The sequence below is a fragment of the Squalius cephalus genome (genome assembly GCF_949319135.1).
Source record: "Squalius cephalus genome assembly, chromosome: 16".
NCBI classification, from domain to species: Eukaryota; Metazoa; Chordata; class Actinopteri; order Cypriniformes; family Leuciscidae; genus Squalius; species Squalius cephalus.
The window spans coordinates 11,960,294-11,974,111 of NC_137137.1; the positions used below are offsets into that span (position 1 = coordinate 11,960,294).

The following is a 13,818-nucleotide window of genomic DNA, read 5'->3' on the forward strand; positions in this document are numbered from 1 at the left end:
CTAGGCACTACCAAGAGTCCAGAGTTTCATGACCTTAAAGAGTGTGATGGATTGTAAGGCGATAGAAGATCAGTTAAGTACACAAGAGCTAAACCATTTATGACCGTATAGGTCAGTAGCAATACTTTGTAGTCGATATGGAACTAGGTAACCATTGTAGAGATGATAAAATTTGGGTTATTTTATCATATTTTCTTGATTTTACTAAAAAGTCTTAACATACAGTAAATTGACTAGTTTTTATCACAGGAACGAACCTAAACTGTCTTGATGAATAATTGAATAAACTTCTCTTGTCATTTCAGTTTGAGGGGTGAAATCTTTTACACTCAACCATGCAAAATGAGGATTCTTTTTTCCCCACACAACATGCCTGATTGGTTAACATTTAAAAGAAAATATATTTTCCTTTATCCATGCATCTTTCAGCATAAAAGAAATGTAATGAATGAGAAAGTTATTGCATTTTGATGAAAGATTACAAAAACAAACATTTTCCTTTAGAATAACATGCACTGATGGAACATGCACAATAAGACTAGGAATGTTTTATTAAGAAAGCATATCCAGGCAGTTTTGCATTTTATGTTGCATTTGAATCGTCACCACCACAAAACACATTCTGAATTTATTTTTTTATTTTTTTAATCAGGTAATGTAGTTACAGAATCAACTAACTGGGGCTAAATAGATCATGCTACTCAGCCAAACCTCGAACTCTTTGAAATAACTTAAACAAACAGCACTCCAGAAAAAGTGTAATAGTTCAGCTTGTTCTAGTAGAGACATTTAGCAGTATCTCTGGGTCTCTGAGGTTTGGTGAGTTTGGGAAGTATAGTGCCTCTGAGGGTTGGGCTCTTTTTTTTCCTGATTATTGGCAAGGCGCCCAGGGAAACAAAGGCTCACCCCAAGCACCTGAAGCAAGGTGACTCCATCACTGGCAGAGTTAGGAAGGAGGGGGTCTGATACCACAGCACCAGCCTGTGTTCCTCTTTTGACACTTTCCCTGATTGGAATTGGTGTGCCTATCTCTCTCATTGCAGGGCCAGGTGAGACAAGGTGATATACGTCCTGTTCTCTGAGCCTGGGCCGGAGTAATAAGAATATAATGGAGATACATTTGCATTTGTCTACTCTGGTATTATAAAGCTCTATATTACACAAATGTGATGGGTTCGGTCGGGGGTGGGGGTGGGGGAATGAATCTTTCGAACTGAAATCAATACATAAAACAACAGGCCTAGAAGCCAACGAGCATTTCGACTCAGAGCAAGGTCGAGGACGGAGAGCTTGTCTCATAAAATTTCACAGATGCATAAACACCTGAATATATCACCCTATACACTCTCTCAATTTAACCTGCTGCCTTCCATTTCAGAGCAAGAGGGACAGAGGGAGAGAGAGGGAAATTTAAATAGCTGTCCGATATGTTTATGTGTTGGTGTAGCTGGGGGACTCCATGCCAAGGAGCAGTGTTCAGGCCAGGGACTGAGATAAAATTAATCCAGCTCTGACCCGAACGCAGGACACAGGGAGGGAAAGTGAAGCAAGCATTTCCCAGATGCATCTGCATGCTTCCATCACTCATAGTGCCAGCTAAGCAATCAGGAAGGGTCAGAACATCAATATGAAGTAAACATGTGCCTGAACTCCTCTGAACCGTGACGAATTTTCCTCTAGGTCAAAAAACAAAACAAAAAAAAAGGCGCTGCCAAAGACTGGGAGAAAGTGTAACACGCAATATGGTGGAAAAAGTAGATTTTTTTTCAATGCTATTTGAGCACAAGATCCAACATTTATAGTAAAGCTGTTGTCAGATTTCATTGGTGATTTCAAATATGAAATTTAATCATAAGCTTGGTGAACAGCTTTGGAGAATTTGATGTTTCCCCATTCAAAGAGATAGGAGCTGCATTTGAATCCCTGAGAGGCGTTTCAATGATGGCCACCGGATTAAATGACTTGTCTTGAAGAGACTTTAACTGTAGTGAATCAAAACTGCATTGGAGCATACAGATTATTTTCTTCACAGGTTTTGTTGGAATTTTTTACTTATTTATTTTTCTTTAATGCTATTAACAAAGGCTGTGATAATAGTTAATAATGAAATGTATCATTATAGAGAGCAGGGTCTGCGGGCTGTGCAGAAAACCTCTACCAGTAATGTAATTTTACAGTAGTGAAAATGTCTATAGACAAAACGCATCTAAAAAATAGTGGAGGTCACAGAGTAAGCTGCTGCGGGAAACGTGCACAACGCAAGACATCCAAACACGTGAGAATGCTTTACACATGTGAGTTTGATTGAAGCCCTTCATTTAAAGTTCATCGTGGCTTGCCATTTCAGATGCTTTGACAGGCGCCGTTCAGTGCATTCAGCGTTTGACTTACAGCTATATCCTTATACATAAATGTTTTCTATTTCTATTTTTCATAAAAGGTTCTTCCTGACGGCAAACTTCACGGACTTCACTGATCGAGTGCAACAAAAAGGGAGCGCAGTTTTTCTGACTGAAATACACAATATGATTTTCCTATTGTCTTATGGATTATTCTTGCAGAAATTAATTTGCTCTGTGAAAAACAAAAGTTTATGATTCTTACGTTTCGTTCGTCATGATAATCTTCACAAATGGACCCAACGTCTATGAACTTTGTAGCCTGAATACAATCGGCAGAAGTAAAAAGCTAAACGTAGGCTATAAATGAACTACACGGTTGCATGACTTCAAACCCACCACCACTAATATTCTGACAACTCTTTCAGTCTTTATTTAAAAAATATTTTCCGTGAAAGTTTGAGGTAGAAAAGTTTGCAAGAGTGGACTAGTGAGTAGATGAAATTACCTGTTCAGTGTGATGTTTAATGTCCCTGACAACTTCTATTCAACCCCCCATTTAGCCATTTGTTAACAACCACCTTTTTCAAGACAAGTCAAATCCCAAGGGGGTATTACTGATATATTTTATGTCATAGAATAAAACATGAAAAAATCTTGAGCTTATGTTAACCACCAAACTTATTTTAGGAATTTAAACAAAAACTGCTTCAGTAAAAACCTATTTGACTTCTGGATGATGGAACTGGAAGTGCTAAAACGTGATGTGAAATTTACTTAGATTTTAAAAGCCATTTCATTTGCATTTATTTGCATTTCTTTTTCAGTTACAAAAACATAATTGAAGCACCTTGATTGTAAGTCTAATAAGTGTTTTGTAACATTACAGTTAATTCTCTTAGACAAATATTTATTCAACTTTTTTAGTATGCTTGCTGAAGTAAGACTAGTTAATATGAGGAGTTTGCAATTCTCATACATTCTCAATGTAATATTAAGAGCACAGCTCAGCAGAGCTTGTTGGCCTTCAGGGCTAATGTAATCTGTCAGAACTGGCCCAGATGTAACGTCACATTCACACATACATGTACAGGTGTGTAAGCGTGCACACGTGCACAAAAGGCATTTAACTATCTTTCTCTTCCCGTTGTTTATATCCCTCTCTCTTTCGTCTCTCTCTCTCTCTCTCTCTCTCTCTCTCTCTCTCTCTCTCTCTCTCTCTCTCTCTCTCTCTCTCTCTCTCTCTCTCTCTCTCTCTCTCTCTCTCTCTCTCTCTCTATTGATTATTCAGTCAGAACTTGAGGGACTCAGCACCCCACAGGTCTCTAGGGTTAAGTAAATCAGTCCAGCGTTTTTTCGTACAGCAACAGAGTATAGCGCAACTTGACCCTTCCTGCCAGAACTGAGACATGCCTGTAATTGACTCTAAAATGAGACACGCCTAATACAAGGGCACTAGAAAGAGAAATGATGTGCAACTTGACAAACGCACACACATAGCACAGGCACTTATATGTGCTGCCCTGTTAGATAAATAAAAAAAATGCATTAGGAATGCATTTGTGAGATGATATATCTCTTATATTACTATATACTGAATAATGCAAACAGTCAGACAGTGTAGTGGTTGCAAACTGAGGACTGTGGTTTAATTAATTATTCTGTTAATCTCCAAAAGAAACTCCTGAGTTTGTTTTTGTTTACGGCCAAACACTGTTTTCTCTTAATTTTTTTTTCTTAATTTTTTTTTCTGGCCACCCCAAATATACCCAAAATCAAATTGAGAAAGATCTCTTTTTGTTCAGATTCCTTCCTAGTTATGATACGCCTGATGCAGTCTTCATGAAAGCAGATACAGTATTCCACGCAGCACAATATTTATGGCAGAAGCAAAGTATCTGGGTAGTTGATGCATAAAATGTCAATTTAAACTAAAATCAAGATGCACAAGTTATGTTTTTCATGTTTTTTTTACCTTCATTCATTCATTTAAAGGGTCCTGTGGGGTGATAAATAAATTATACAATTGTATAAATATTGCATTTAGTCTCTCAATTAATATGCGATCATAAAAACTGCATGCATAATAATTGTACATTTTAAATGATTTTAATCGTCAATGTCCCAAAAGGATTTCATGTCAGCTACCCATAGATCACACTAAGGAGCATTTGCATAGTACTGTACTTGAATTCGTAATGTACAGAGGTGGCATAAAAATATTTGCAGTGTATGTCTTTCAATAAAATATCAAAAACACAAAATGAGTAGACAAATGTAACCACGATAACATTATGAAAGAACTTGCATAGCAAATTAGTGCACACTCTTATGCACTGTCCTATATTCCGGTTGATGCTTAGTCCCATGTGAAGCTTCTGTGCCATGTGTAGAAAGGTTAACTAGTGTTATAACTCTGAAATGGTTCTGTGAATAAATTAATGTTGGAACTGTGAAACAGTTTCACAGTTCCAACATTAATTTAGGAGTTTCACTGAAACTCCTTTTGGTACTGCAAACTAACCACTTAAATAAATGCACCAAGCTGTAATGCATTCTCATTTCCTAGATACTTTAATATGGATGCTGCTGTTCCTCGCAGACCCACACACAAACACTTTAATATTGATGGGGAAATCCATAAAATTGCTTCCTTCACTCTTATCAGCTCCAGCAAGAAATGGAAGTCGTGGCACTCTTTATATCTAAAAGTCTGTAACTGCGGCTCCCCGCGGGGTCTCATTTCTATCCATTCAGGAGTGACGGAGTGAGAAAGACAGTGTAGCTCATAGTTCTTGTGACACTCTTTATTCTGGAACAGAGAGTTCTTGTTCTGCATTAATTGTTGTTTGCTGACCTTTAGCCAGCTGGTGTGATTGCCATCTTCTCCCTGTTGCTTTCAGTCAAGCTGTTTCATAGTCCAGACTTTGTGAAATGGTAAAATAAATGGACCGACTGAATTACTTTCATGGTGGCAGACAGGGCTTACAAAAAGCTATGGTGGCGCAGAGGGAGCAGTGCATGTTAAGATGCAGTATCAGTGTTATTGCAATCAAATACCTTACAAAAGGCACTGGCGCTCATGTTAGTTGCCATGGAGACAGTGATAACTATGCTCTCTTTGTTTTTCTCTTCTTAGGTCTGGCTGTTCACCAGATCATCACCATCACTGTGTCCCTCATCATGATCGTCGCAGCCTTGATCACTACTCTAGTCCTTAAAAACTGGTAGGAAACATTCTTTTCTTTCAGCAGTGTGCCAATGACTTTTTTGTCTGTCTGTCTGTCTGTCTCTCCCTATTCCTGTCCCTCTATCTGTTTATCATCTTTTCAATCTGTCCTTCTCTATCCCTCTGTCTGTCAATGTGGACAGTGACCCCTTATTGCACCAAACAATGCAGACACAATCGCTTTTTTCCCAAACTCAGTGAGCTTCCTCCTTAGGCAGCATTTTATGGCACCTAAGATAATTTCTTCTTTTGATGTGAAAAATCTCTTGACAATAATTATAAACTGTAATGTTCATTACCGAGATTAAATTAAATACAATTACATACATTAATTGTTAGTAAACATACTATTTTACACCAGTTTGTGTCATATTTATATTTATGCTAAAGTACCCATTCTTCCTCAAGTTATTGCAGTGAAATCAATCGCGAGTCGAGTCACTTTTGCTGCCTATGTAAAGTGTTTCAGATCAGTCATAGCCCCTTTCACACAGTCAGTCTTTACTGGTAAATAAACAACACACCTGGCCCTCCCAATCAGGAGCTTGACCCACCCTACGTCAAATAACGACCGATTACAATATTGGTGCGATGTTCGATTCAGAAATCATGCTTTTCGGGGTGCTTGGTTTCAAAAATCTGCTTCCCATTCATCAGTGCTGTGACTCTGCAGTTACTATTGTGTAATATAGTAGCTCTAGTACTAAAGTAACTATTATTCATCTTGTGTTTCTAAGAGCAAAATAACATTCTGAGTAGAGATGCACCGATACCACTTTTTCCAGAACGAGTCCGATACCGATACTGTCATTTTTGGTACTTACCGATACCGTAACCGATACCTGTATTTTCACTGCATTTGTAATTTTTAAATGTATTAGTAGAGAAACCAAAAGAATATCAATCATATTAGTTGGCTAAGTTATTTGGCTGAGTTAACTTAGTTGGCTAATTAAGCCTGCTAAAATGCATTGTATGAGCTTCTGTTACTTTCACTGCTCATATTGTTCTATCATATTTTATCTTTCATTTAATAGTACAGCACATATTTAGAGCTGCTCCAGCAGGGCTCAGTGCTGAGGATTGGGTCAGTGGTACAAATGTTTAGAGAAAAGTGATATTTATTCCAATTTTGATACTACAACAAAAACTACAGTAATCAAATGAGAAAAAACACTGCATATTTATTACTGTATAATAAAATATAGATGCAGCTTTTTGTAAAGTTACTATAGGTAGCCTATTTAGTCAAGAGCAGTGAGTAATTTATTTGTCCTTTGTTTGATTGAACATTAAATTGAACCAGTATCAGGCTCATTTACTCGTACTCGTAAAAATGCTCCGATATGCATCCCTAATTCTGTGTGATCATCCCCTTACGGGATAAGGGGAGAATGTTCACTCAGAAGTAAAAAAAAAAAAAAAAAGTAGCTAAAATGAAACTAAAGTGCTTCACCTCATCTAGGTGGGTGAAGAAACCAGCTCAGCGTTTAAAGGTCATTTACGATGATTGAATTCAGAGTTTGCCAGTATTGTGGTACTGGTGTGTTAATGGTATCTTACCAGTAAAAAGAGAGAACACTGTTGCTTGTGTGAACAGCACATTTGTGTATTTACTTAAAGTCATTCTGATAATTTTACGTTAATTTACCGGGATTTCTGTGTGAAAGGGGCTTATGAGGTTCCATTTCAATTAGGATGCCTATTTATGAAATTCACAACAAGGCAGCTCACTAGGTTTTTGGAACAGAGCTAAGATGTCTGTGTCTGTCTCCCCAGTACGTGTTAAATGTAGGACAGACACAGCGGTTCAAGGTATGATTTTATGTTGGCTTTGTGAATTTGGTGCGTGTTTTTGTAGTTGTGCGCAGTCCGGGAATGGCCGACACAGCAGCCATCAGAGAAAGATCAACCAGCAAGAGGAGAGCTGTCAGAATCTGACCGACTTCACGCCTGCCCGCGTGCCCAGTAAGGTGGACATCTTCACCGCCTACAATGACAGTTTACAGTGCTCACACGAGTGCGTGCGGTCCGGCATACCGGTGTACACGGACGAGATGATCCAGCACACACCCATCTACAAGACCTCCTACAATGGAAACAGGCAAGAGGACATGATTCATATATATTCAGTAGGATCAACTGGGCTGGATGTTGGAGCTGCTGACCAAGTTGTTTGGAAAGCGAGTCGACTGTATTGACAGCCCTGTCCGTACTTTCTTACAGGGTTTGGCTTCCTCATAGCTTAGAGTGTTTAGTGCTGGCAGAAATAATGTTCATTCTGTGACCATATTATGCACAAATGTATAAATTGCTGTTTAAAGTGCACATCACATTTGACCCCTGCAGTTTACCATTTTGAAACTAAATTTCACAATCCAGGTCATCCAAGGTCACCTAATTTATTTATAATCTTTTTTATATATTTCGTTTTTTTGATTTTTTTTAACAGTGGGACTTTTAACTATCAAGCTGTGTTTTAGCTTATAGACAGTTTGCATGTTAAAACCTTCTCAGAAAAGTTCAATTCATCCTCTTTAATGCACCACCACTGCAGCCATTCACACGCAGACAGACTCTTTGGCATTGCATATTGCCTCATGCTGCATGAGCTATTTGTGAGCGATTTATGACAGCTTGTCAAGTTCAATAAAACTTTTAAAATGCAGTGGTCTCAAAAGACCTGCATTCTGTTCCATTCAAACAGTTTTTGAATGTGTCTTTGTTTGAAAATACATAGTTTCATATTTTTCTTTGCTACAATCGTCAATTATAGAATAATTTAGTCTTTAATGTGCATTTTGGAAATAACCAGTTTAATCTGCCAGAGAGTCATTATTTTTCAGATAAGCATGTTGAGACAGTTGTGTAGTCTTGTTTATTGTCCTTCCATTGCCCTCGCCTCTATAAAAGACTGAGCATGGGCTTAAATTGTATGAATAATTTCAGTGCTGCTTCATTTAATACTGTATGCTTCAGAATACAAAACCTAGATGAGAGGGTTTAGAGGAAATGTAACTGTGGGCGCTTTTGTTTGTGGTATAATGCCATTTTAAAAAAGAGAGTCTTGAATCAGGGAGTGGGACAGAAGTGCTTATATCTGCAGGATTGAAGAGCTGATCTGTCTGTCTATTTCAGACCGTCGCCCACTGAAAGGCAGCTAATCCCTGTGGCCTTTGTGTCTGAGAAATGGTTCGAGATCTCCTGTTGAGGCCCTTTTACTACCTTTGGGTTGAGCCCACGTCTTCAGTTTGTGCCCTGGTACGTACTAAATTTCGTATGGCTCTAAAATTCACATGGTGTAATTTTGGCATGGTATTCCAGTGCTTGTGTTCTTTCTAGAAATTCACAGTTCCTCGGGGTTCAAAAAGAATAGTTCACAAGTCATAGAATTTAAATGAGTTGCAGGCTTGTACTGTAGCTCATATACTTTCAAAAATTGTATCCTCCATACACCTACAGCAGAAATATTAGGTGAGGTGACAATATACAATGGTAACACTTACATTATATTAGGTAACATGAACTAACAATGGTCCCATTAGTTTGTGTTAACAAACATTAACAGTGAGCAATACACATGTTACAGTATTTATTAATCTTTGTTAACATTAGTTATAAAAAATACAACTGCTGACTGTTAGTTACCTCAGGTTTAATAATAATATTAACACATACAACTTTTGATTTTAATAATGTATTAGTAAATGTTGAAATTAACATTAAGATTAAGAAATTCTTTAGAAGTATTGTTCATTGTTAGTTTACTAAAAATAAAAAAATAGAACCTTATTGTAAAGTGTTACCAATCTAGTTTAATGTTAATTTCTACATGTACTAATATACTTTTTTAACATTTCAAGTTGTAACATGTCAGTTAATGCATTATATATATATATTAGAGTAGTTTATTTACAAAGTTATACACTATCAAGTGTTGTTCTATTTAAAGGGATTGTTCACCCAAAAATTCTGTCATTAATGACTCACCCTCATGTCATTCCAAACCTGTAAGACGTTCATCTTCGGAACACAAAAAGATTCCCTTTCTATCCCTTCATAGACAGCTACACAACTGCCAGCTCCGTTTTCCACAACTGACGTGTGAGTTGATGAATGTTTAAATGTGAATAAAAGCCTAAATTCAATCTGTTCATCATATAAAGCGATCGAGTTTTAAGAAAATTTGGACTAAGCCACTCAATTTAAATGGATTAGTTTTACGATCTCTTTCGTCAAAAAGAGGGTCAAACTGTCAGTTGCGTAGGCTGTCAATGGAGGGACAGAAAGCACTCAGATTTCATCAAAAGGATCTTCATTTGTGTTCCGAAGATGAACGAAAGTCTTACGGGTTTGGAACGACATGCGAGTAATTAATGACTCGACAGAATTAAATGATTTGGGTAAACTAACCCTTTAAAAAGTGATATCAGTTTAATATTCAAACTCAGCTAAAATTTTATCTTCTGTACTTTCAGGATCTCATTGGAAAATCTGTGAATCAAACACAAAAAGACTAAAACACAATAAAGCAAAACAAAACCACAAGAACAACAACGACAAGCAATCACAGAGATGGGAACTGAGACGAACTGGCAGTTTTGTACAAATGTTGGATCTCTCTAGAAATGGACTGAAGATGTTTATTTTTCTAGACTGATGCAGTGCTATGGAACCACTCCCAAATTATTTTCCATAGACATGTGATCATTTTAGAGATGATATAGAGCTGATATATTATATACGTGTATTACTGCACATGTGGGTGTGCTGGAGTGGAGTTCGGCTGCGGAGAGGCCGCGGGGACGCTCTCTGACACGACACGTCTGCTTGTGTGGAGAAAACACTCTCCTGAACTTTGTGCCAATAATGCCATTATGTGCCACTACATATATAGATGGGACGCGTTTAGTTTCGTGGAAAATTACTGACACAACATCAAGTAATTTCAGTGACTGTCTCCCAATATCAATCTGTCATCCGTTTTTTGTATAAAAAGTATGAATATGTATTTGAAACATGTTTTGAAATAGCTGAGGAAATGTGTTACAAATGTCCAAAAAATATTTATATGGAGCACTATTCATTTAGATGAAAAAAACCAACTAAAAAAAGAACCCAGTGAGGAATAGTACAATACCCAGGTTTTAATTTCACTACATTGTTACTAGACCCCGTTTTAAAGGAATAGTCTCTATTTTTATACAAACGAGGACACTGAGTCAGACAGACCTAATTTAACTGGACTGTTGGGACTGTTAATCTGCGAATGGAAGTTCAATGAAATGTTAAAGGGTTTTTCTTTTCTTTTTTCCTTTTTTGTTAAAGCTACCAAACAATGTGGATGCCAGATTCAGTATTCATTCAAAGCTTATTTGATTTGCCAAAGCCATGCTTCAGACGCTTGTTGAGTTTCTGTTTCTTATCACTGATGAGAAATTACCTGTACTGGTTAATCATGTTTACGGACTCACAGACCCTCAGAGAGCTATTAGTTTGAGGGTCGATCCTAAATAACACAATCAGTTGCCTACCGTATTAGAACATTATAAAATAGCTAATAAACCACAACATTTTAATTTCAAAGCTTAATTTGAATAAAGACAACATTCAACAGTGATCAGCTTTGTGCATAGACTCAAAACGAACAAAATATTGTACGTGTACTTGATTTTTGTGCCTAGTAATTTGTGCCAACTTGATTTAATTAGTTTACCTCTATATTGGAATCTGAAACAAAACCATGAATGTCACTTTCGTTGTGTGCTACGTTCTACTTTTTAATTTAAGCTAATAGTTTATTATTTATTGTTTTTCACAGTTTGATTTATTTGAGGAGAACTGACTGAAAGGCAAATATTCCATCAGCAGAAACAGTAACGTCTAGTGCCAATCATTTTAATAGCAATCAAAAATGCAGTAATATAAAAACAGCTCGAAACTTGCCAATCAGTTTCAATTATTGATAAAGCCAGTGGAAATAGACAAAAATTTGGAGGTGTGTGTGTGCGTGTACGTGTACGTGTGTACGTGTACGTGTGTGTGTGTCTGTCTGAGATCACAACACTCTACTCAAGCATCACTAGACCAAAGAGCTCCATTGTGGCTAGCAGTATTCTGTACATGATAAGTATAGAAAATAAGAGGGAGGATAACTACATAATGTTATTCCAAAAACAGATGTTTAATGGTTACAATTACATATTGTACAAAGGCAAACACTGTGAAAGAGGAAAATAGTTGTTTGCAATAGTCTGTCTCTGAAAGTGAAACGTCTTGGAGTAAATTTAATCATAGGTTTTCAGATGTTACTCAAAATGTTTATAACCAGTAGAGAGTTGTGATTCCTGTTTTCATATTCAGAAGACAGCAATACATATAAAGTTATGTCAACCCCCACCCCAATTGTCCATAATTAATTGACCAGTTTACCAGTTCATGTGAATCACACTGGCCAATCAGGTTAGATATTTAATAATCATATATCATATTGAACACTAAAGCTCTGTATTATGTACATGTGTAAATGTGTTTTCTATATATTTACCTTTATTCTATCTTGTGTGATTTTTTTTTTAAGCTTTCTTTTTTCACAGGATAAGTGGAAAAAGCTTTGAAAAAGGTTTTTGTTTACATTGCATAAGTCGCTGCAGATGTTACAGACGTTGTGCCAAGCCTCAAAAACACTTGTTTCTGCTGTAGCTGTAGTTCTCTTAATAATTAGGATATTCCAGGTCATTTGCGTCACATTTTAATACTAGGAAACTTCATGGGAGATGCATTGAAGGCATTTTGCCGGATTCTAGAGTAAGATTGTTTTTTGTTTACTTGATTGTCCGGCAGATAGGCAGTTTGAAATCCATCCGAAGAAGAATGTGCTAAATGAGACACTTTTTGTTTTGTTGGTTAAATTGTATTAAAAAACACTTCAGGTGTTACTTTGTCATTCTCTTTCTCCCAGAGAAGGAAAATGGCTCCAAATCATCTCAGTCGACAGCTCAATAAACTGAACGTCAATTTAAAAAAAACAAAACAATAAACCTGAATAGACGACAGGCCCATGTGACTGCCGGCACAGGATGAGAAGATTTGTGCTGTGAGTCTGATAAACATGTCTGGAGTTTGACTGAGTGTGGAATGTTGATTTGCTCTTCAGTCTTGACACAGAGCTCAGAATCAGTTGAATTAAAATCAGCAGGATTAAAGGTTAATTGACTCATGCTAAGCCCCGCCTTAAACTGACCTATTCTACCTTAGCAACTTTTGCCATTTGGCATAATAAGACAACCATTTGCTCTACTATAAGTTTATTGAAGTGTGTTTAGATAGTTTTAAATGCAGTTTTAAGGAAATAAAAAATATAATATAATATGTCAATATATTATATTATAGTAAAACATTAGTCATTTAGCCTTGACTTTGCCTAGATTTCATAACATTATTACATAATTAAATAGATCCTTATGGGTTTAGTTCACCAAAAAATGTAAATTCTGTCATTAATTACTCACCCTCATGTCGTTCCAAACTCAAATTTCCAAAGCGATCGTGTCTCTTCAGAAAATTTGGACTAAACGGTTCAATTCATATGGATTAGTTGTATGATCTCTTTATGAATTTTTTGAAGCGTCAAAGTGGTAGTTGCGTAGCTGTCTGTGGAGGGACAGAAAGCTCTCAGATTTCATCATAAAGATCTTCGAAGATCTAACGAAAGTCTTATGGGTTTGGAACGACATGAAGGTGAGTAATTAATGACAGAATTTTCAGTTTTGGGTGAACTATCCCTTTAAAGAATGGAAAATACCTTTCTCTTTTTAAAAAATGGGGGAGAACTATAATTTGCACTTTTCATGCCAACCCATATAAGAATATATATATATATCTTAAATTTAACTGCAAGTCATAATTTTTATGTAAATCTCCAATCACTTCCTATGGTAGGTTCTGAAAGTCTTTTCTGAGTAACGAGTAACAAAGGGGGCGGAGCTTAGCGAAATGGTCAATTGACCGTTTTCATCTGTGCGTTACACCTGAATGTGCTTTCTCATTCATTTAGAGTTCATCAGAACGTTCTCTGAATTATACCTGCTGAATCCAGTGCAATATATTGTTTTTCTTATATATATATATATATGAAAAAATGCTTCTAAATAAGAGCCCTCCTCATTGTTGACATGTAAATCACACACACTGCTTATTGTAAAGGCTTATTTTGTTGTGTTGTAATTTTTTGTTTTCATGTTGTACTAT

General features: G+C 36.7%; 1 protein-coding gene across 1 annotated transcript in view; it reads left to right on the forward strand.

Annotated features, from left to right (window-relative positions):
- The window catches only part of ajap1 (adherens junctions associated protein 1), a 49,175-nt gene extending 39,048 nt beyond the window's left edge, over nt 1-10,127 (forward strand). Inside the window, exons 3-6 of the mRNA XM_079898153.1 lie at nt 5,479-5,566; nt 7,430-7,672; nt 8,707-8,829; nt 10,047-10,127. Of these exons, the coding sequence (XP_079754279.1) occupies nt 5,479-5,566; nt 7,430-7,672; nt 8,707-8,779 (404 nt within the window). The 3' untranslated portion in view covers nt 8,780-8,829; nt 10,047-10,127. The remainder of the gene's footprint in view (nt 1-5,478; nt 5,567-7,429; nt 7,673-8,706; nt 8,830-10,046) is intronic.
- Nucleotides 10,128-13,818: the final 3,691 nt, after the last annotated feature.